The 22,541-nt window shown below is 50.5% G+C and overlaps 1 protein-coding gene across 3 annotated transcripts in view; it reads left to right on the top strand.

Moving 5' to 3' along the window:
* Nucleotides 1–22,541, top strand: part of SLC6A7 (solute carrier family 6 member 7) — a 32,344-nt gene that overhangs the window by 1,652 nt on the left and 8,151 nt on the right. For 2 of the 3 annotated variants that reach the window (XR_006283370.1, XM_007071494.3), the window contains exons 2-13: nucleotides 7,059–7,242; nucleotides 8,845–8,976; nucleotides 10,740–10,974; nucleotides 12,459–12,597; nucleotides 13,148–13,282; nucleotides 14,258–14,361; nucleotides 15,165–15,289; nucleotides 17,629–17,741; nucleotides 17,828–17,959; nucleotides 18,530–18,629; nucleotides 19,166–19,266; nucleotides 21,321–21,488. Coding sequence is in view for 2 of the 3 variants with exons in the window: in XM_007071494.3 (XP_007071556.2) it covers nucleotides 7,059–7,242; nucleotides 8,845–8,976; nucleotides 10,740–10,974; nucleotides 12,459–12,597; nucleotides 13,148–13,282; nucleotides 14,258–14,361; nucleotides 15,165–15,289; nucleotides 17,629–17,741; nucleotides 17,828–17,959; nucleotides 18,530–18,629; nucleotides 19,166–19,266; nucleotides 21,321–21,488 (1,668 nt within the window). In the remaining variant the exon portion in view is untranslated. The remainder of the gene's footprint in view (nucleotides 1–7,058; nucleotides 7,243–8,844; nucleotides 8,977–10,739; nucleotides 10,975–12,458; nucleotides 12,598–13,147; nucleotides 13,283–14,257; nucleotides 14,362–15,164; nucleotides 15,290–17,628; nucleotides 17,742–17,827; nucleotides 17,960–18,529; nucleotides 18,630–19,165; nucleotides 19,267–21,320; nucleotides 21,489–22,541) is intronic. The other variant, XM_043521176.1, reaches the window with a different exon arrangement.

Below are 22,541 nucleotides of genomic sequence, written 5' to 3'. Positions count from 1 at the left end.
GAATCCAGCTAACAAGACATGGAGAATGCTGAGAGGCTCTTTACAGAATAGTTTCAAATAAAGCGGGCATTGTCTCACCCTGTCTCATCTTTAAATCCCCCCTCAGCTCGCGTGGCCCCTCCCGCCCTTACCGAAGCACCCCCCTTTCTCAGAGACCTTTCAACCCCCAGAAACCTCCCCTTTCCCCTCCACTTGCCTCTCTTCCTCTGCCTCGCGAGGGGACCAAACAATGGAGCGAATGTGACTGGGGCACTCTCCCACCCATCTCTCCCTTTGCTTCCAGACAGGCCTGAGCCCTAATGCCTGGCTACACTGGGTCTCATGAAGGGAGTTTTCTTCACATAAGGTGGGAGTTCAGAGGGCCCTGAGGGGGTGTGTCATCCCATAGGTGCTGGGCACTCAGCTCCCTCTCCGGCCCCTTTGGAACTCTCAGCCTAGGAACCTACTATTAAACCTCTGCTTTCAGGCCCTGCTTTCGCAGACTCTGTCTCTCCTCTTCACCCTCTTCCTCTTGCTTCTGGGCTCTCTCTCTTCTCCACCACTCTGTTTCTTCTCCAGCACCTGTGGAGCTTTTCCGTCTGCACCGAGCCCTTCTCTCTGCCACGGCGCCCTGCTCCCCAATCTCCCGCCAGATCCCCAATGCTCATTTGAAAGAGAAGAGTGCGCTTCATTAAGAAATGTGGGCTGGGGCTGCTCCTGCTAGAATAGCGCTCTGCGTAGTGCCTGTCTGAGCGTATCACAAAACGTGTTACAAGTGTCGCGAACGCCTGCTCAACTGCTCCCTTCTCCCATTTGGGTGCTCATGCCGCCCGACTCTTCCTGTTAGGCTGGATTCCAGCTTGGTCTTGACCACATATTCTGTAGTTTTTAAAAGTCCAAGCAGCCTGATGGCTGAAACGAAAACGTGGGACATTTCAGGTATGATGAAAGAAGTTGCTAAGACACCGGGACATGGTATGAACAACCAGGACTGCCCTAGTAAAACCAAGACATGTGGTCACTCTACCAGCCTTGGCTGCTTTGGCCCTGTCGCTCGCTGCTCTCGTGGAAGGCTTGCTTATTGTTCAATATCTATAATTATTTTGTCAGTGATTTTGTCTCAAATAATGACAGTTCAATCTACTGAAAATTAAATTCCCCTCTCTGTAAATGAATGAGGTATAAACACTCTCTTTCCATACCTCTCTCTCTCTATTTACACATACTACCGTTACTGTTCCATCCCATAGGTGCCATTTACAGCCTTGTATGTAGGTTCTCACACTGTGCTCTCTTGACCACCAATGGTCTGCAGTGACCTAGCTAAGAACATAAGAATGGCCGTACTGGGTCAAACCAGTGGCCCATCTTGCCCAGTATCCTGTCTCTGACAGTGGCCAGTGCCAGATGCTTCAGAAGAGGGAATGAACAGAACAAGGCAGTTATCAAGTGATACATCCCTGGTTGTCCATTCCCAGCTTCTGGCAGTCAGAGGCTTAGGAACACCCAGAGCAAGGGGTTGCATCCCTGACCATCTCAGCTAATAGCCCTTGATGGACTGATCCTCCATGAGCTAGTAATACGGTTCAGGCTCCTCTTTATTTCTAGCTGCCAATCCACATTAAAAGACAGTTAGACAGACATTCAGGTGTTTCTTTCCTGTAGCTACCAAAGGGACATTGCAGGATTGGGAATGGGAGAGAAGGCGGGGATGTACTGTAGTGAATGGGAGGGGAGAGGTTTAGGAGATAATCTCACTATTGAAATGTAGGCCACACCATGAAAAGTTTTGAGAACTCCTGCTCTCATCTTTAACTGAGCCTGGATTCATGGATTCCCAGACAAGAGGAACCACTGTGATCTTCTAGTCTGACCTCCTGCAACAGGTTTCCCTGGAATAATCTGTGTAATATATATCTGTTTAGAGAGCTAAAGTAAAATCACCCCTTACCCATGATTCTTTGCCCATTGTAAGTCTCTGCCTAGTTCACTTTTTCTCTTATGCTGCCCAGCACAATGTAGGATGTTTTTCTACGTTTCCCCCCTCCCTCTGATGTTTCAGTGCAGGGTCCAGCTTATGCTGGGCTCTTCCCTCTCATTCACTTTCCCATAAATTACTGCTTTGGATGACAAAGTGAGTGCCAGATCCATTAAAAGTTCATATAGGCAAGTTTTTCCTACCCTCTTCCAAAGTCTCCATATGAGCAATCACTGCGGCTGATAGAGATCCATTTTAAACTTTGATTCAGGGACACATTTAGTTCCTGAAATACCAGCTCAAGTAAAAACGTATGTCTCCAGGATTGTTTTCCCCATTATTCATGCTGTTTTGCTACAGAACATTTTGGGCCCTATCCTGGCAAAACTCTCATGGAACTCAATGGCAGGGGGATAACAGGATCAGGCCTTTTAACCGTTCCACAATCCCATGTGTTCATTGTCACCTAGAACCTTTGAACACTTGTTATTATCTCTTAAATCAAGTTTCCTCCAAGGAGCCCAGTACAATTGCTGAGAGGTTTTACACAGTGTTGGCTTTGGGGGGGGTCACATCTCGGATAGTTCAAGAGCTTTTCCCTCTGATTTTGATCCACTTTCCATCCATGAGTTGGGAGTTTAAGGTCTTTTCCCGAAATGGATGGAAGTTCAGGTGTAACAGAAAACAAGACATCTCTCATGCTTGATGGATTTTATACCCGATTTCCCTTAACCAGTGCTTCCATAAAGGTCTGAGTTGGGTTTTGCTGGAGATGGGCCCAAAATTCACAACCAGAGCTGGGGGTTGGGATTTGGGGTGGGTCCCAGGAAGTTCAGAGAGGGCTGGGATGTGAGGTTCGGCCTCGTCCTGACCCCTCTCTTACGCTCAAGTCTTGTTTTAAAGACTCCCCGGGGGTGCTGCCGGTCAGTGTCCATTCTGCTTGTATTTCACCGCCCACGTGCCAGGCTGCTGTGCTCCGTCCAGCACAAGAGCGGGTGGAGGCTGCACAAGGTGTGAGGAAAGCTAAGTCTGAGGTGTAGCCCTTTGCACAGAGCAGAAAGAAGTCTAGAGCCCCTCTGCGTGCCTTACTCACAGGTGCCAGGGTAAGAGAGAGGCTGAGCCTGGGCAGAGAATGGGCATTTCTGAGGAGAGAGAGTCTTAATCGTCACCGCAGCATGTCCACAAGGTTCTTAGCTACAGGCGTCTTTGTTTGGGCGTGATTCAGTCCCCAAATATCAATGGGGGCCCCGCCACTGATTTCAGTGGCTCTGGGGCAAACCGTCCGGCTTCACTCCTTCTGTGAGGCTGGCGTCATTGGGCAGCAGTGCTCTCTGCGATGCAGGATCCGGTCCCGCTGCACTCCCCGGCCCCCTCAGCACTCCTTACGGCGTGCACTCACATATGCAACACCACGCCCCTGTGCTGTGCACGGTTGGGCCCCACAGCTCATGAAAGTCCCTGTGTGAAGCGGGTCCAATGTTTGATGAACCCCAGCTTTCCCCAGACAGTGCAGATTTAGTGTCACTATTGAATTTCACTAACGGTGCCGAATACAAGTGTTGCCAAAGACCCTCCAGCCGCTGTTATAAGTAGGTACAGTCTACCCCAGATGGAGCTTCACAGGATTATGAGGATTTGAACGCCTAGGTCCATTTGTCATCCTTGACCCGGTGGCAGGTTGTTCTGTCCCCTGACGCCAGCTCTGCCGGGTCTCTCCATTCTTATGGCATCGTTTTTCCTCATTGTTTTTTAATGTGCTTCTTATTTGCAATAATGTGAGGGAATCTCTTTCTCCCACTCCCTGGCATTTTGTGTATGACAGTAGAGAGTTCATCTCCACCCCAGGTTGCTCGCAGTCACTGCTCACTGGGGGGGCCAGCATTGCTTTGCTTTCCCCTGGCTTCCACTTCTGTGTGCAGTCACTGATTCCGGACTGGGCAAGTGTCAAACTTAGCTTGGTGGCAGCTGTCACATGAATGCCTTTGGCAACTGTCTTGCAGAGGTGCTAGAGGATCACCTGCCCGCCACTGTGGTTTTTGGTGGGAGTGCCAAGCTCATCCGTGATGGAAAAGGGCAGCCTGAGGTGACCCGGTTGTTTTGCTGCCTTTTCTTGCTTAAAGGGCTTCCGTTTCTCCACAGCAGACAGATCCCTTGTCTGGTTACCAGTCCGCACATCTGTGAACGTGCTCTCTGGGTGGTAAGGATGGGGTTGGGGGAGAGGAGGAGGTTGGTTCTCAGTGAGGAATCCAGCTCGATCCTCCTGGCTGACTTCGTTAATGGTCAAATCTTTCATTAAGGAGGTTACAGAATAATTCGCTGGTGTTACGGCAAACCCAGGTGCCTCTGTGAGTGAAAGTCACCGCTGCTTATGTGTATTGGGGTAATTAGTCTGTGACCATACCTCAGGGAAGTCTCTGAACTGGAGAGCTAAGTGAAACTGCTTCAGAAAGGCTTCCTTGATGTGGTCGGTGCTGCGTTCAAGCCACTCATCTGATGTACTAACAGAGCTGCATGATATTCTGAGTTTGAATTTTTGGAGGTTTTCATTTAGCCCTTGTATTGTTATAGGGGCATCCAGCAGGGACTGGTAGGTTTTTAATGGTGTCTTCAATGATCATTGCATTTTTTTATTTTTTTCTTAGTGATACTATTTTGGTCTCAGTCTAGATTCTTCAGGCTGGATTTTTTGTTGAGACTTTAGAAGAATTCTGTCCAAACTGCTGGACGCTGCTGCTTTGTATTAGGTTGATATTCTTCCCAAGCTTGCCAGAATGTGTGTGTGTGTATTTGCACATGGGTACGCAGGCGTGTGGACGTGTGTGCATGATGTGTGCCCATGTGTAAGTATGTCTATGTGTGCATGCATGGATGTACATGTTAGGCAGGCATGAGGCATATAGGTGTGTAACCATCTGGGCAAACCCACACGTCCCAGGCAGGTCTGTGTTTAATGATCAGGTTGGCTACACATCACACATGCGTTCTCCATTCGAACAACTCCTCGTCTCCATGGAAACTGAGCAGCAGGAACTTTGCAGCCGTAGCTCAGCCGCAAGAGAGGGAGAGAAGTGGAAGAGGGGGCCGGGGGACAGGCAGGGGAGGCTTCACCAGCATTTCACCTGCTGGGATGGCTGCTGTCTGAGTGCTGGGCGGGTTTGGCAAGGCGGGTCAGTGGCAGGGTCAGCACTGGGCTTTCCAGCCACCTTTTAGTTGCTGGTCTGTTTTTTTTTCTGGGGGGCAGACCAAAAGGGATTCTACAGCTGCAGCTGGGTCTTCTGCCACCTCCATCCCTGTGCAGAAAACATGGAATTACGGACCAGGTGCCCCCTGCAGATTCCCTGCCATGTGACAGCTGTTCATACAGATGTTTCCCAAACCCTTATAGGGTCTTTCTTGTAAGAGCCTAGTACAAATGTTGGAGGGGCTAGAACTAGGAGGACGTCATCCCATTGACCCGTGTGTATTCTATTGGCCAGTGAGTTTGTTGTGGTCCCATGACACCTGTCGCCTTACTTGACTCCACTGTCTCGTTGCCATCACAGCACTGGTCAGAGCATGACACACGGCGGCAGCTTGGGGGCTTAGAATATTCAGCCTGCAGCTAAGCAGTGGCTGAGAGCCCCTCATTCTGTCACTGGGCTTTGGCCCTGTGACATTTGGTCTGTGATGCCTGTGGGTGGCAGAGAGCCCTTGCTGGGGGACACAGCAGTACAGGGATCTCATGGGGCAATGGTGTGTCAGGGAGGTTCGGTCATTTGGGTGCATGACTTCAGATAAAGTAAGGACCAGCCTTAATCTTCTAGCCCAGTGATTTTCAACCTGTGGTCCACAGAGCCCCTGGGGGCTGCAGACTTTGTCTAAGATGCCGAAGGGGTCCGCACCTCCATTCGAATTTTTTTAAAGGACTGCCAATAAAAAAAGGTTGAAAACCCCTCATCTAGCCAATCCCCCAAGTAAGGCTCTGCCGTCTTTTTGGCTATGGAAAGCGTGTCTCACCCGGAAGGGTTGGATATCTCATTGCAAAGCCAAATATCCAGTAACACTTTCAGATCAAAGAGCGTGAGCAAAACTAGCTGTGTTTTAAGATTTGCCCCACAATCCTGCTGAGCTGTGGCCCAGCTTTGAGATCCTGGGGGAAAGGAAAGGGTTAATATCCTGCCATGTGATAGCAGCATGCACTCTGCGGACCAGGGGTCAGATTCTGTGAGCCTGGAAGGGATCTTAGGCACCAGGCACATGGTTATCACTGAAGCACTGTACTTCAAGCCAACATAGGGTGACCAGACAGCAAGTGTGAAAAATCGGGACGGGGGTGGGAGGGCAATAGGAGCCTATATAAGAAAAAGACCCCAAAACCGGGACTGTCCCTATAAAATCGGGACATCTGGTCACCCTAAGCCAAAAGCGTGGGAAATAAATACAGCATTTTTAGCATGGAGTGTCCCACGTAGCAAGGGGATATAAGCAGGGTCAACCCCAGTTCTCACCAGCACAGGCTCAGTGGGTATGTGACAGTCTGTGGCAATGTAGAGACCATTCTTCTCATTCTGTCCTCCTAAATGCTCTGGCCTGTGCTACAGGAGGTCAGACTAGATGTTCATCATTGTCCCTTCTGGCTTTACCACCTCTGAATTTTCTGGTTGGGAAAAGCAGGCAGGATAGTGCTTGGGAGATAGGTTCTGGCCACCCAAGGAGAGTCCCCATGGCACTCCTTAGCTCAGCCAGGAGTGGGAAGAAACACGGAAGGGATAATATTCCACTGAACGACAGCCAAGGGTCTCCTGGAGTCACTTGTGTCAGCCTGCCCTCTGGGAACTGACCATAAGGGGATTCTTAGGGGACCCTTCCTTGGGGTTAAAGTCTTGGTGAATCAGCCACATGAATTCTAACCCTGTTTCTCATACCTCTTCCCTTTCCACCTTCTCCCTTTCTACAACAAACCCTTTCTGCCTTTCTGTCATTCTTCCCTCGTTTCATCCTCTCTCCTGTCTCGGCCTGCACTCTCCTCTCCCCTCGTTTATTCATTCTCTCTTTCTTCTTCCCTGGCCTACTTCTCTCCGACTCCCTTACCCTCCTCCCCCTTCTTCTCTTTCTCGGTCAGCCCATAATTCCAGACCTGCTGATGAGCCCCAGCGACCAAGGAGATGGGGACCTGGAGATGGAGTACCCAGCAGAGAGAGGGAACTGGACCGGGAAGCTGGATTTCCTTCTCTCCTGTATTGGCTACTGTGTGGGGTTGGGGAATGTGTGGCGGTTTCCATACAGAGCTTACACCAATGGGGGAGGTACATGCTCAATCATCCCCTCTTTAATGGGTTCAGTTGCACCACTTCCATCCCCTCATGTTGGACTAAAGCCTCACTTATGTCCCTTTCTCCCCTTCCCTCTCAGGGTTGGGAATCTGCAGTTACTTGGAAATTCTTGGCTTTCAGATGATTTCCCTGGAACTGCCTGGTCTCTCTTCAGACTGGTCAGGAGAAACAGCCTAGGATTTATCTCAGTGGACCAGTCCACTTCTGTGAGGCTTGGTATCTCAGTACAGGAGTGGCTTACCATGGACTAAGGATGATTTCATCTGATGATGCCCTAGAAGGATATAACAGTGCATGCTTGGGAACCCCCACTCTGTGTGTGACAATACAGCACCCCACGGGACCTGCTCTTCAAAGACCTTAAAATGGGAATGTGGATAGGGCTTTGATAGTCTTAAACGCTATGAGTCCCTCCTGGTCTTTGGCACCACCTCTAAAGCCACCTCACATTGCTGTTGGTCCAATCCAGACCTCTGTAGATCCTGGCAAACATTTCCCACAGGTATTCATCTCACTTATGGAACAAATTTGCAGCATCTAGGCATGCCCTTTGTGCAATCACTCCCTGCAAATGTCTCAGTGAACAGGCTACACCAGCCTGAATATGGGTGAAACCTCAAACATCATGCACTCTTCACAATGCAATAACTAACCAACAGTGCTAATTGCCAACTTGACTCCTGAAATTCAGGGTTTTGTCTGGTCACATGCGTCATCCATTCCAGGATCAGACCCATCATGATATGGCCATCCCGCACATCATCACCAATCTTCACAGTAGGGTATTTGCAAACAGCCCGCAGATGAAGAATTATTCCAGAGAGATACTTGCTAGTAATTTGGAATAGTAAATAAACTGGAGAATTTGACAGCCTGTTTGCAGAGAGTTCAAGGACACGAAATAAACCATTCCTGATGCATTATTTGCCCAGCTCTCATTGCCCCAGATTCCAAAAGCTAAGCAGAGTCAGAGCTGGTCCTGGAACGCCTCTAATAAATTTCCCGGACGCTGCAGTAAATGGTTATGATTTGGCAGGCAGCATCCCGCTGAGTCAGTATCCAGCTAGCACGATAATATGACACCAAGGGGTGCCTTGCTGTTGGAGATGCCATCTTTGCAGAAGAGATGTAAAATGAAGGCCGTGACTTACTTACTTACTTGCTTACTATAACTTTCCCAGAACTTTTCACACTCGTGGGGTGCTAACCCTGGGGTCCTGACCATACTCTAGCAGATAATAATGACATTTTCCCTGCTGAAATTCCCCCCAGTCGTTGACTCCTTGACCTAAGAACTGATGCTTAGTCTCGCTGGAACAGCATTTTGCTGCAGAGAGGGCTGTGTTGCAGTGGTGGGGGGAGGGATTCCTACATATACAGGGCCAAATCTTGAGACGCCCTAGGCAATCCCAACCCTCACTGACTCTTTAATGTGAGTGGTGGGTACTCATCACCTTCCAGGCTTTGGCTCTGTGCACTTTGAGATGTTTCAGGAGCTTTATAAAACTGTATTGATCTCCTGTCCCAGCACCAGCGCTCCAGGCTCACCCTCCCTGCCTTTTTTGTCCCCTACAGGAGCTTTCCTTGTTCCTTACTTCATCATGCTGGCAATATGTGGTATCCCCATCTTCTTCATGGAGCTCTCACTAGGCCAGTTCTCCAGCCTGGGGCCACTTGCAGTCTGGAAGATAAGCCCACTCTTTAAAGGTGCGTGATGAACCCCAATCCTGCTCTCTCCTCCCTCCTTCTTCCTGCCCTCATAACAGAGGGCTGATGGTGAGACATGTTAGCATTGCCATCCTTTGATCTTTAAGGCAATTGTGAGAACTACAAGCTAATTAGGGGGAGCACATCAGGCTTTTAGGTTGACTAGCTGGCATCTATCCATCCAGGTCCTCCAGGGCTCTGGACCCATGTTACTTCCAGAAAGAAATGTGACTCAGTGTCAATTTCATAAATTTTATTACAACTATTAAACAAAAATAAATATCGAGAGGACATCACCACAGCTAAGCTGTTGTTACAAATATTAAACTAACCTAAGAATAAAGCAATGCAGCCATCAAATCAAGGTCAAAGCAACACATTAGTTTCAATATTGGATTGTAATTAAATCATCATTTAGTTAAATCATCTGATGAATGCAACAAGTAATCAACCCTTTTAAATTCTAAGACAGCATCTAAGGAGCTGACTGTCCACTTCATTATAAAGCCCAGCTAACGAGCTTCACCAAAGTCAATCGAATCTATAACTTGGAGCTCTTTAAATATTTTGACACTGAAACCAAATTGTTATCTAATGACTGAACCTCAACCTCAGTGCCAGAGATCCTTCCTTCAATTTCAACTCTTGCATGGCCATGCAACTTGCTCCAGTCAGGTTCGAGTTAGATTATGCTTAGCTAGTGTCAATTTGGAGAAAAGTCCTGCTTAAGCCAGCAATTTAAAAAATATTCACTGTTTGCCTACCTCAGAGGCTGTACGTCTGTGACAGCCGCCCTCCACTCCTTCAAATATCAAACGTAGAGAACATACGATTACTTTTGAGAAGGCTGACATGGCCTCGGCTGGGTGAAAAGAACTTGCGATGACATTATGTCACCACTTTATGGAAAGTTTGACCCCAAATCCTATAAAAATAATGGCTTGAAAAGACTCTAGGCAACAACCAGCCACTCAATGTCCATCCATCAGCAAAAGTAAAAATAAACGTGAACATCTTATGATCAGATGCCATCATTCTTCATGCAAATAAGGCAAGCTGGGTATACAGGGGCTGGGCCATAAGGCAAACACAGCTCTGAAAGTTTCATCTTGAAAGAGAAAAGTTACCTAAAAACTGCTCAAGATGAAACTCATTTAAGATATAAAAATCATTAAAGTCTATATAAGATCTGTATGCGCATATACGCTACTTCTCTCACCCAGTGCAAACCCCCAGTCCACTGCTAAGCTTTGGAAAGGGAGTTCTGACAAGGGAAAAGGAGTCTCTCTGGCTGACACTTGTCTACAGGAATCTAGAGTAGTTCTCCCCACTGGAAGGCAGCTTCCCCCTTGCATAGATCTGTCACATTTCTGCGCCAGTGCCTGTGGCTTTCAAAGCGATCTCAGGAGGAAAGGCTCAGACGTGGCTGGAGCAGAGTTCTCGGCTCTAGGCCTGAGCCAGGAAAAGCCAGGAAAGCGATGAGCCTGTTAGCAGATCCTTGATGGTCTCATGCAACATCCCCCTTGCTATGGTGGGTTATTGTTCCTTCCTGCACAATAACCTAGCAGCTCTGCTTTGATCTAGTTCATGGCTGTGGTTTAAGGTCCATTTTAGATTCCTAACAGCTGGTCTGCTTGTACCGAGGACTGGGCCCCTCGGATGCCTTGGTAGCATTGCAGTAGCTAAGCAGCACCTGGGAGAGACGACTGGGGGGTGTCTCTCTGCCGTCACACTGAGCTGTGTTTACGTCTCCCCTCCCTTAGGTGTTGGGATGGGCACGATCCTGATCGTCTCTCTGGTGGCCATTTACTATAACATGATCATTGCTTACGTGCTCTTCTACCTCTTCGCGTCCCTGACAAGCAACTTGCCCTGGGAGCACTGCGGCAACTGGTGGAACACCGACCTCTGCTTGGATCACCAGGTCATCAAGGCAGGGAATGCTGCCATCCCATTCAACATCACTAACACCGTCAGCCCGAGCGAGGAGTACTGGAAGTAAGGAGGCTAGCCAGAGACCGTGGCAGAGCAGGGTGGGGGTTGGAGTGAGTGAGACTGGTGTAGGAACCGTGGCGATGGGTCTGCAACACGCACGCTATGGCTTGATGGGCACCCACCTTCTCCAAGGGCACAATGAGGCGTGCGGCTGTTGTCATCAGCACTATCCAGCGTGTCGGCACAACCTGGACTGCGTCGCTGCATTGAGACAGTGGTCGTATATGTTATATGCCAGCTTAGCACCTGGGATCATGGCGCCTTCTCACGGCTGGCTTCACTATCTAACAGTTTGCTATTTACTCACAGATACAGGAAGCTGTAGTTTAGGTGGAAGGGGCATGTGGTTACGGGCAAAAGGGGCCTGGGTTTGGTCCTGTCTGTGTGTAATCGGCCTTGGTTCCATGTGTATTTTTGATTCAGTGGAACCTGTTAGCCACCAAATGCCTGGGTATGTTGCTGGCTGTTCTGATAGGCGGCTGCATGGTCAGATGAGATTAACCACTTGCAGGGACTGAAGTTTCACTAGCCATTACATAGGATGGGTGACCCTGGTTAGTGGATGACCATTAGCGATGGTTCTACTGTCTAATTTAAACGCAGTCATTCTCTTTGTGTGTGTCTCTCTCTCTTCTTCGACTCTTTAAGGCTGACATTTGAATAGCTTTTGTGGCTGTACAAAACCCCTGGATGTCATTTTACAATGTGTCCGTTCCACCCTGCCAGGCACAGAGCACTTGGTAGCTAGTGAGGGTCTAAACACTTGGGTGACCATGCCATAGAAAATTCATGCCACCCTAAGTGCCCATTCTGGCAGGGGGCAGGTGTGGGAGAGACGTTCTCAGTTGCGAGGTCAAGAACTTCTGCACTCTCTGGCCATGTTGGAGTCTCCCATGGTACGGAATGATCATGTGACCCAGCAGAAGGGTTAATTTACACGGGCTTGTGAAAATGGAACATGTAGCCTATGTAGGCATAGATCCATCAATGGCTATTAGCCAGGATGGGCAGGGATGGCGTCCCTAGCCTCCGTTTGCCAGAAGCTGGGAATGGAAGATGGGATGGATCACTTGATGATTCCCTGTTCTGTTCATTCCCTCTGGGGCACCTGGCATTGGCCACTGTCAGAAGACAGGATACTGGGCCAGATGGACTGACTCAGTATGGCCGTTCTTATGTTCTTATGTTCAAAATAGTTCATTTGTGTTGATTGAGACAATTAAGCTAAAAACCAGCCTTTCCCTGGGGACCTCTCAGTTCATTAACGTGTGGTCAGGAATTAACTCCCCCCGCCAAGGAATCAAACCCTTGGCTCTCCTTGCGCAAAGGGATTTTCAGTATCATTTTTATTGTCAGAGTCAAAGCTAGATCCAGGTTCTAAGGTGCTGCAGCGTAAATTACGGGCTCTCAGACAGGAGCTCTGGTCCCTGGCACATTGCTGAAGGGAGGATGCTACCTGTTTATTAATGGCTCTCCTTTTGCCCTAGTCGTTATGTTCTGCATATCCAAGGGAGCTCTGGGATCGGGGACCCTGGGCGAATCCGCTGGAATCTGTGCCTGTGTCTCCTGCTCTCCTGGGTCATCGTGTACCTCTGTATCCTCAAGGGAGTCAAATCCTCCGGCAAGGTAAGACCAGGAGTCATTCTCCTCCTGCAGCCCCCTGTCTTTTGCTTCACGAGAATGAACCTGGCGAGGTTAAGTGGTCATTTTCCGTGACCTACAGTATTTGTGTGTGTGTGGTTGTGTATATATATCTTGGAAATATCAATTAGAATAACTAGCTCTCTTGCTAAATACAATGGCTATCAATAGGCACAATTTGGAGAGGGTGGTAGTTTGCAGATCATCAAATGCCTGCCCACTATTCAGGGCTAGAATGTAGTTAATGACACAACTCTGCTTCCGATGGAATTAGCATGGCCGTGTGCCACAGTAAATTGCATGGATACATCACAGTGACCCATCCAACATTGTGTTGCCCACATCATAAACCCACAAAGCAGTGAGGTGCAAGATAAAGCAGACTTTTAGTTGAACAGAGACGCTCCCCAAAGGGCAGGCCTCTTCTGCAAGTGACTGTGGAACTGTCCAGTGGGCAAAGATCCCCTGTGCGTCAGTGCGGTTAAGAGAAGGTCTTGCTGAAGCTTCAACTCAGATCCATCCGCTCTTCCCGCAGGTTGTGTATTTCACTGCCACATTCCCTTACTTCATCCTGATCATGCTGCTCATTCGTGGTGTGACACTGGAGGGGGCCTGGATAGGAATCAAGTTCTACCTCACACCCCAGTTTGATCACCTGCTGTCTTCCAAGGTGAGAAGGGGACAGGGCACTTTTAATATACTGTGGGGTTCAGTTACCTGGATCAGGCTGGGATCCAGTCTTTTGGCCACTGCTTTCAAGTGATGATGACAAGCAAAGCAGAGCGGTGAAACAGGGAAATCCCCAAAACTGACATGTGTGTAAAAGAAAAGCTTCCATTGTATAAGGACGTTTAATGCCACAGCAGGTCAATCTGGTTATTCATGGCTCTAATTAACACTCTTACCAGCTGACTGGCATGCAAACAAGATGCAAAATCATTTCCTGCCTTTGAAAGTAGAAAAGAAAACTTAGGAAATCATTTCCAGCCTGATCCCTGCAACCAGGATCTCACCACACAGCATAAAGTACGGCAAACACATCAGCAGCATGAATAGCAGCTGTTAGGAAGCCCAGGACAGCCTGCACTTTAAGAGAAGCCCAAGCATGCACCCAAATGCAGTTCTTCTCCACCATTGGCTTTTGGGTTGGAGGCCAGTGCAGAAACCCCTGGACTGATTCCCTTCTCCCTCCCTTAGGGTGATGGCCCATTGGTGGAGCAGCCTAGGGTAATCAATAAGCAACTAGACTGAATTCCCTCCTCCATGTGGGTACTTCCAAATCCGATGGGGTCTCCATTTCAGAGTAGGTGGAGAAGTCCAAGCATGGACTCCAAACACTTGCCCAAGGTGGTTGCACCAGGTCAGGGCTGGAATCCACTGGAGCATTTGGTAGTTCTCTGTGAAGGAAGCCCAGAAGCGAAGGACCCTGGGAACTGCCCTCACTTGACTCTAAGAGACCCGTGTTGGATGGAATCAGTGTTGGCGATGCAGACAAAGAGTGGAGATATGCTCGGTAAAAGGAGTCAGCATGTCCGTCTGGAGCAGAGGGAATCCCGCCCGGAAAGCACTCTCTTCTTGAGAGTGGAGCTGAGATATGCACTCCTTTCGGTGCAGTGAGCTCTTCTTCCTTGTTTCCCCCTCCCAGGTGTGGATAGAGGCGGCTCTGCAGATCTTCTACTCCCTTGGGGTGGGCTTCGGGGGACTGCTCACTTTTGCGTCTTATAACACCTTCCACCAGAATATTTACAGGTGGGTTTCCAGTCCTCACACAGGAAATGGAGGTGAGCCTCGGGGTGACACTCACAGTGGGGTTCAAACTGACCTGGGTCCTTAGAGTTATTACAACCTCTCTTCCCGGAATGGAAGCTGCATATCATGGGGCACCAACGGGTAAGCACCAACTGTCTCTTTAAAGGGAACAGATGGGTCAGGATAAGGTGGATAAGAAGAAGGAAGCAGGCAAGAAACAAGCAGAAAGATAGGGATGCATGGAGCCCAGTGGCAACCTGTAAGGAGAGACACCTGCATCCTCATCTGCATGCAGGAGGGGCCCTTGTCTTGGCACGAGCCAGGCACTGAGTGCCACTTTCCCTAGCCTGATTCCGGCCCCCAGCAGATGCTGAGGAACGGGTTGCCTTGTCCAGTGCTGAGAGGGGTGTTTCACAGCCGAGCTGAGCTGAGAACCAGCTGAATTTGCTGCCCCCCACCATTGATTTTCCCTGATATTCGTAATAAAAACCCAAAACAGGTGGGGAAGTTGCCCAGAGTCATCTCCGCACTTTTAGTTTCTCTGTAAGTCCAGCTCCCCACAGGCTCCTGAATGCGGACGCTGGCAAAGAGAAAAGAGCCTGTCCCCTCTCTAACTGGGGAACCCATCTCAGCTTGGCGCAGAAAGCCAGCTTGTGCCCCCAAAGTGGGTCTTTTCTTGGTGCCCCTCCCCAGTCAGCCGCTGCCTCCTCTCTCTCCTCTGGAAACCATGCGAGCTCTCAGCAGTGCAGTCTCTTCAGGCTCTGATGGGGACACGTTCAGATCAGCTGCTGTCTGTTCTGCAGAGATACATTTATAGTCACCCTGGGCAATGCCATCACCAGCATCCTGGCCGGGTTTGCCATCTTTTCCGTCTTGGGCTACATGTCGCAGGAGCTGGGCATCCCGGTTAACCAAGTGGCAAAAGCAGGTCAGACCAAAAAATAATAATTCCTTCCCTCTTTTCTTGTTGTGTGAGTGGGTACGTGGGTGTGTGTGTGTGTGTGTGTGAATACATGCGTGTGTGGGGATATATGTAGGTTGGGGTGTGTATGCAGAGGGGACGGGCTTATAAGTGCTTTATAAGACTCAGGTGTGATAGTTTAAAACAATAATAACCATGAGACTTTGCATGGATAAAGAGCCATTCACTGGAGGAGTTCAAAGCACATTATGAAGGTGGGTGGTATTATCCTCCATTGGTGGGTGGGACACAGCGGGCCACGCAGGCTGGGCCGAGGAGGTGTTAGAACCCAGGTCTTCCTTCTCCCTCGCCATGAGTCCAGCCTAAGCTCCCACTGAGTTGCCATTTCCTGGAGATGATGGTTTGGGGATCAGAAGCAGCTGCCTTCATTACGTGCACAAATGGGCCCTCGCCAGGGCAAAACGGGGAAGCAGGCGCCTAAGTGCCCAGCCGCGAATTCAGGATTTGGGAGCACAGTTTATGTGGCCACCTAATGGGGCCTGAAATCAGCGTTTAATGGTGGCTGTTTCCCAGTCGTTTTTCTTTCCCCAGCTCCCAGCGCAGACAGAACTCCCCAGAGCAGTTCCTCTGGTGCAGTCGTCAGGCCCTTATCCTTTCCCGTGTGCAGGGAGCCATTGCTCCTTCCCTTGCAGTGAGTCCAGGCTGCTGCCCAAGTGTCAGCTGGTCTGGTAGGACTGTAACAAAGGGGTCTAGGTTGATAAAACAGCTGAAGCCAGCTCACGGAGCCCCAGGGAGGAATCTGGGCTCAGGTGGGATATATGTCTCCCTGGGCACCCGTGGAACCAGAGGAGCCAGGCACAGAAACAAAACCACAGCGGGTGTCAGAGAACGCAAGGAACGCCCAGAGGAAGAGAAGGGCGGTTTGGTGGTGTGATGCCAGCTCTTCATTCTGCCATGCAGGAGAGATGGCTTGGGAGCCCCTGGGACTCTCCTTGCCGAGCGTGGTGGGGACCAGGCGCTGCCCAGAGGCCATGGGTGGAGGAGGGGATGGTGTTACTTACAGAGGGGAGGCTCTGACACATGGAGGGATGGAGCAGGACACACAGAGCCTGAGCATGCAGCTGTGGGCACTAGCCTAGCTCTCCAAAACCAGGCCAGAGCACTGAAACAATAACCAGAGGCAGCTTCTCGCTTCTCCAGGCTCTGCAAAGCCCATTCCTGGCTGGGGGCCCAGGGGGAAACACCTTATGAGAGACATGAGCCACCCCAGTGCATTGGGGCAGGAGCTGCTGCGACAAGTCCCACAGGAATGGGCCGAGTGACAACCCTGTCCCTTGGTGCTTAGTGAGACATCCCAGGAGCTCCTGCTGTCGTTCCCAGGACAAACCCGGGGCTGGCAGAGGGGGGAATGTTAGCTGGGCGGTGGTGGGGTGACAGACAAGAGGCTGAATAAAGCCACGCGGCTCCACCAGCCAGCGCTGCCTGTTGTAGCAATGGCAGCTTGATACAGACGAGTGGGTTTGGGGGGAGTGGGGCATTCATCATGCTCAGCTGTCTCGTTCAGGGCCTTGGCAGGGCGATAAGGAACTAGGCAGGGCGGAGAGTCCCGCTGTAGTGGCTCCTGGAGGCTGTGATCCGTCAGCTTCCCCTCTCAAAGGGCTAACGTCCGTTTCTGCGCTGGCTCCCTCCCGGGTCTTGGAGGCAGACGCTCGTGCAGTGAGTGGGGAGACCTGAGGTACTGGGGACCTCCTCCATCCGCAGGCTACTGCAATTCCTCCAGCTGGGAGCTCCCACCAGCCAGGGCTTCCCTATAGGGCCTCCTACTGGGAGGCGGGTGAAGCCATGAGCGACTTAGCAGCTCCCCCTTGGGTAGCCTCCCCTACAGTGCCCCCTGCTGGGGAGACGTTGCCACCACAGCTAGGGCATCTCCCAGGCTGCGGGCAGCGTACAATTCTGTTGAAAACCTGGGGCCGTGGGTGACAGGGGGAGACCTCCCGGGCAGGAGGGAGGTGCCCGCTGTTGGGGGCTCTCCTTGCCTGCCGTGCGCTGCGCGACACTCTTGCTGATCAAGAAAAGGCAATCGTGATCTTTTATCTAAAAAAATAGCATGAAAAAGCCTTGAGGCTGGATTCCTGCCCCCTCCCACGGTGCCGGCCCCTGCCTGCTTCTGCTCAATCCCACACATGGGAACACCTCCTGTCTGCTCTTGTAGGACGCCTCTCCCGCCCCCCCCCCCTTCTCCCAGTGGTGCCATCCCCTGCCTGGGCTGGCACACTCCCTCCGCCTGCCCAGCTGTGTCTGATGTACGATCCCATTCACTGTCCCATCCTCTGCCTGTCCCCTAGGTCCCGGCTTGGCTTTCGTGGTGTACCCCCAGGCCATGACGATGCTTCCTCTTTCTCCACTCTGGTCTTTCCTTTTCTTCTTCATGCTGCTGACACTGGGCCTGGACAGCCAGGTAAGGACACAGCATGCCGAACCTTGTACGTTAACCCCACACACAGACACACACGCTTAGGGTGGCTTGTTTTCCGTTATGTGCAGTTTGCCTTCATGGAGACCATTGTTACTGCAGTGACAGATGAGTTTCCTTATTACCTGCGGCCCAAGAAGGCTTTTTTCTCAGCCATCATCTGTATCGCCATGTACCTGATGGGGCTCATTCTCACGACAGAGGTAGGCAACCTTTCCCACAGGCCAGCTTGTCAGAGTCGACTTTGACTGGCGTCTGAGTGCTCAGTTAGTTGAGGATTTACAGGAGGACGTTTGTCAGATCCATGATCATTTGTGACTATGACTGAGTGGGAGGGGGCTCGGGAAGAGAAATGGATGGAGCGTCCCACCAGATAGGGCCGTGGGAGTGGAGACGCTAGGTGACTTCAGAGCAGAGTGAATCATTCGCAGGGAATAATTTATCTAATCAGTAGAGCCCATGTTTATTAACATTTCGCTGTGAGTATTCCATACTTGAGATTCAAAATCCAAGCTGCAATTGATCTAATATGTGGCGTGGCATTACTTCTGTCCCCTGATTGGATGAGCATGCAAACAGGATGGATACACTGGCATTCGCTTCCCACGAATATTCAGGCCCCTAAAACTCAGCCTCCCAAATGTGACCAGGAAAGGGGCACAAGAGAATTCATCCCAAAAGGCGAGGGAACACGGGTGGGAGCTTGTTGACCAGCTCTGGTGATAACGGGTCCTTCACTGAGGGTCTGGCTGCTTGTCATTCTCTCTCTCCAGGGGGGGATGTACTGGCTAGTCCTGCTGGATGACTACAGTGCTGGGTTTGGACTCATGGTGGTGGTGATTACAACTTGCCTGGTGGTGACACGTGTCTATGGTAAGGGGAACTGGCCTCCATGGACTCTCCTGAGCAGGGCAAGTGGTGAAACATCTAGAGGTTCATGCAAAAGCTTGTGGAAGAACAAGGAAGTGAGAGCTGCGGGGGGAGAAACTTGTCCATTCAGTGGGCATTTGAACTGGAGCGGGAGGTGTAGTTTCCAGCTTGTGCAGATGAACCCCATGGCAGAGGGCTAGACACTTCAGCTCCAGGCTCTTGCTGCTTCCCAGGGTCGATGCAGCTGGATGGAAGTTCCAGATCAAGCTAGAGACATTTGTGTCATCACAATGGTAGCGGATACCTAAGTTTAACCCCTTCCTTGCTCTCATAGCAGAGCAGAGAAAGTCACGTGATACAGAAGGAGAAACAACACATCCGTTGTTCTCCTGGCTCTCTCTGCCCCCGTGGCTGACAGCCCAATCCCTGAGCTCACACAGCTGGTGGGGTGCCTCTCTGGAGCCAAGGGATTCGCCAGGAGAACCCGCAGCTAGAGTTGCTGGCTGGTTTCTGATGCCATCTCCTCCTCCTTTCTCTAGGCATGAAGCGGTTCTGCCGGGATATTCACATGATGCTGGGCTTCCAACCAGGGCTGTACTTTAAAGCCTGCTGGATGTTCCTGACCCCGGCAATGATGATGGTAACTGGTGTGACCCTGCCGACGTTTGCTGAGCTTCCCTTACTCTTCCCACTCCCCATTGTCATGGTCTCAGCACCATTTGGATTAGTCCCTTTGGGACAAAATCTTTCCCAACTCGCCTGGCTCCCCCTCACAGCCAGCAGCATGCTCTTTGCACCCTCGTATCAGCATGGGTCTCCCACCTGCGTTGTCTCGGTGGGGTCCAGGTAGCCCCTTCCCATCCCAGCCTGGGGAGCCCAGGTTCTGGGTGCGGGGGAGGTGTCACTAAGTTCTAGGGCTGGGCTTGGGTGTGAAACCCTCAGAAGATTTTGGATGACGGCCTGTGCTGGTCCTCGGGGTAGCTAGGTCTGGGAGTCACCTTGTTACCCTCCTGCTGCCAGCATGAGAGAGTCTTGCTTGTGCTTAACTGGGTGTCTGCTCCCTCACATCCCCAGCCTGATCGCCACCCAAGCCCTCTGCTCTGGGCTATGCCAGCCATAGCTTTGCCTTGCAGGTTAACATTAGGTGTGCCCCAGCCCCCGAGCCCCTTTGAAGAGTTTCCCCATAGCATTCAGCCCCTTCTCCATTGAACACTCCCAAAAACACCAGGTCTGCCATCCCCAAAGGAACAGTACGCACACCAGCGTGTACGACTCAACTCAGGCCCAACACTTAGCTTCACACCACCGCACTGAGATACACTGATAGTGAAAACAGCAATGCATTTACTATCAAAGCGCCAAGATTCAAGTGATCATGAGCAAGGAAACTGGAAACAAAATCATTGCCCATTTTCTAGAGACTAACCTTAACTATCAGGTTAGCCTCCTGTCTAATAAATTTTATCTCACTCAAAGCCTTGTGTAACATCTTCAGTCCAGCTGGGCTGCGATCCTGATTTCATGAATGTAATAGCACTTCCCGTTTACCTACTAGGAGCAGGAGAAAGGGGTGTTTTCTTTGACTTCTACCTGTATCCCCAGAGTTTGTTGTCTATCCTCAGAGACAGGATAACCCCCCGTGGCTTGTGTTTCCTGTGTGCTGCTCTCTTATTGACATCACATCTTTTCAATAATTTTGTATGTAAAGGGGCATCCATTGTGTTAGCTACAATGTTTAATTCACATCCAACAGAGATCAAACCTGCAGACATATCTCCGCAACACACCTGTCAAAATCCATGGGTCCCCACATATGCCTATCACAACTGCCCACTAAATGCCCCAGCACCTAAGTAGGGGAAACCAGTCAATCGCTATGCTCTTGAATGAAATCACACAAGAAAATGATAAAAGACAAAACCACTCTGTTGTCTGTGGGAGAAGATTTTTCTGACAGCGATCACTCTCTATCTGACCTCTCATTCCTCAGCCTCCAAAGAAACCTGCCCAACACTTCCAAAATACGAGCCTGGGCGCTTAAATTCACAACTCTGCTAGACACTACAAGTCATGGACTGAAGAGCGACACTGGATTTGTGGTTTATTAAAACAATCTGCAACCCACTAGCCCCCTCCCCCTTTTTGTCCTATGACTGCAGAGGTGTAAATGGGCCACTTCGCCTTGAAAGGGCCCTTAGAATATGTGCTAACTACTTATGCTACACTCTTTGTTTGACTTGTATTTAGCTGTGACACTCTGCATACTTTCCCCAGACCTGAAGAAGAGCTCTGTGTAGCTTCAAAGCTTGTCTCTCTCACCAGTAAAAGTTGGTCCAATAAAAGATATTCCCTCACCCATCTTGTCTAGCCAACAGAGGGACAGGTGAATAAACACCTCATCTGGCAGAAAACCTGGTTCTCCACCTCTGCTGTGATACAAAATAAGAATGTATTGGCCGTGTTGTGTGTACACATAACTCCTTGCATAGCACCTGTACGTACAGTTTACAAAGAGATTAGTGACTGGTGTGACCCTGGCTTTCATTTGAGAGCTCACATGATGTTGGTGAACCAGAATGTGCATCCCAGAATCAGGTCATTCTTGCAACCCTCTGGCCAGCTGGCACTGAGGGGTTCTTGTGTCACACAGCCCCAGGAAGGACTCATCCCTTTGACTCTCTCCGTGTGTTGCAGGCCCTGCTGGTGTACAATATAGTCAAGTACCAACCCTCAGAGTATGGGAGTTACCGTTTCCCATACTGGGCCGAGGTCCTGGGCATCCTGATGGGGTTGTTCTCCTGCCTGATGATCCCCGCAGGGATGGTGGTCGCGGTGCTCAGAGAAGAAGGGACGCTGTGGGAGGTAAGTGGCAGATGGACGTGGGCGGCAGCCTGTAAAAAGGGAGGGGACTCTACCCCTCCAGGGCGTTTCTTCCCTTGGCTGCGTTCCCCAGCTCTCCCCACTGCTAGATACTGGTTTTCTGTGCCATGAAATCTTGCTCTTTGGTTCATGCTGGGTAAAAGACAACCCCCTTCCTGCTCATTTTGGAGTCTTCGTTCTAGCCATAGGTCAAAGGGGGCTGGCTCCCGGGCTGTTCCCAGGTGTGAGGGCTGAGAATTGAGCATCATGTCAGACTGGGCTGCCTCACGGCCTGCTCAACCTGTGGCTTGTCACTGCAGCCTGTCTAGGGCAATCCTTCCGCTCTCCAGGCTCACCCTGTTAGCTCCCCAACAAGCTCTGCCTGGTCCGGAGTTGAGGGCCCCAGCATACCCATACTGTCTAACCTTTGCAGAATGGATTTAATGCATCTGCCCCAGCAAGGACAAAGGCCTCACTTCGGAAGCACGGGTTCCCATCCCTCCCTCCCTGTCCACGAATCCTGAGAATTGGTGTACAGGCCAGCTTATTCCCGTGTATTTACAATGGTGTGTGGCACCCTCTAGTGGTTTGCATGGGACATCACAAAGTCACGCTTATTTCGGATGTAGAACGGGAATGATAACCCAGAGAGGAAACAGGCCCCGCCTCACTTCTTTGCCAGGCCCTATGGCAACACATGGTGATATCACTATTCGTGGCTCACACGTGGACGGAGCCTGTGCACAGATTCCGAATGCAGCCCACGTGCAGGGAGGGGGGATGGATGCACCGGGGCGTACCTGGGGATAGCTGTAGGTGGATTCCTGGTGCATGCTGCACAGCAGACAGCAGGCCACAGACCCATGTGTGTTCGCACCTCTTGATGCGTTTTGTGACATTAATATAGCAGGCTATGCGGTTAAACTAGTGTAAATCAGTGGATTTGCCTCAGGAAAGTGAAGTTCTGATGGCAGAGGCTACAGCTAAAGAGGTGCTACAGATTTCTATATACAGCTCTCTCAAGCCTCTCTGTTCTCATTCTAGGACTTCCCTGAG

Source organism: Chelonia mydas, chromosome 8 (assembly GCF_015237465.2).
Source record: "Chelonia mydas isolate rCheMyd1 chromosome 8, rCheMyd1.pri.v2, whole genome shotgun sequence".
NCBI lineage: Eukaryota > Metazoa > Chordata > Testudines > Cheloniidae > Chelonia > Chelonia mydas.
This window is presented reverse-complemented; position numbering and strand designations above follow the sequence as displayed.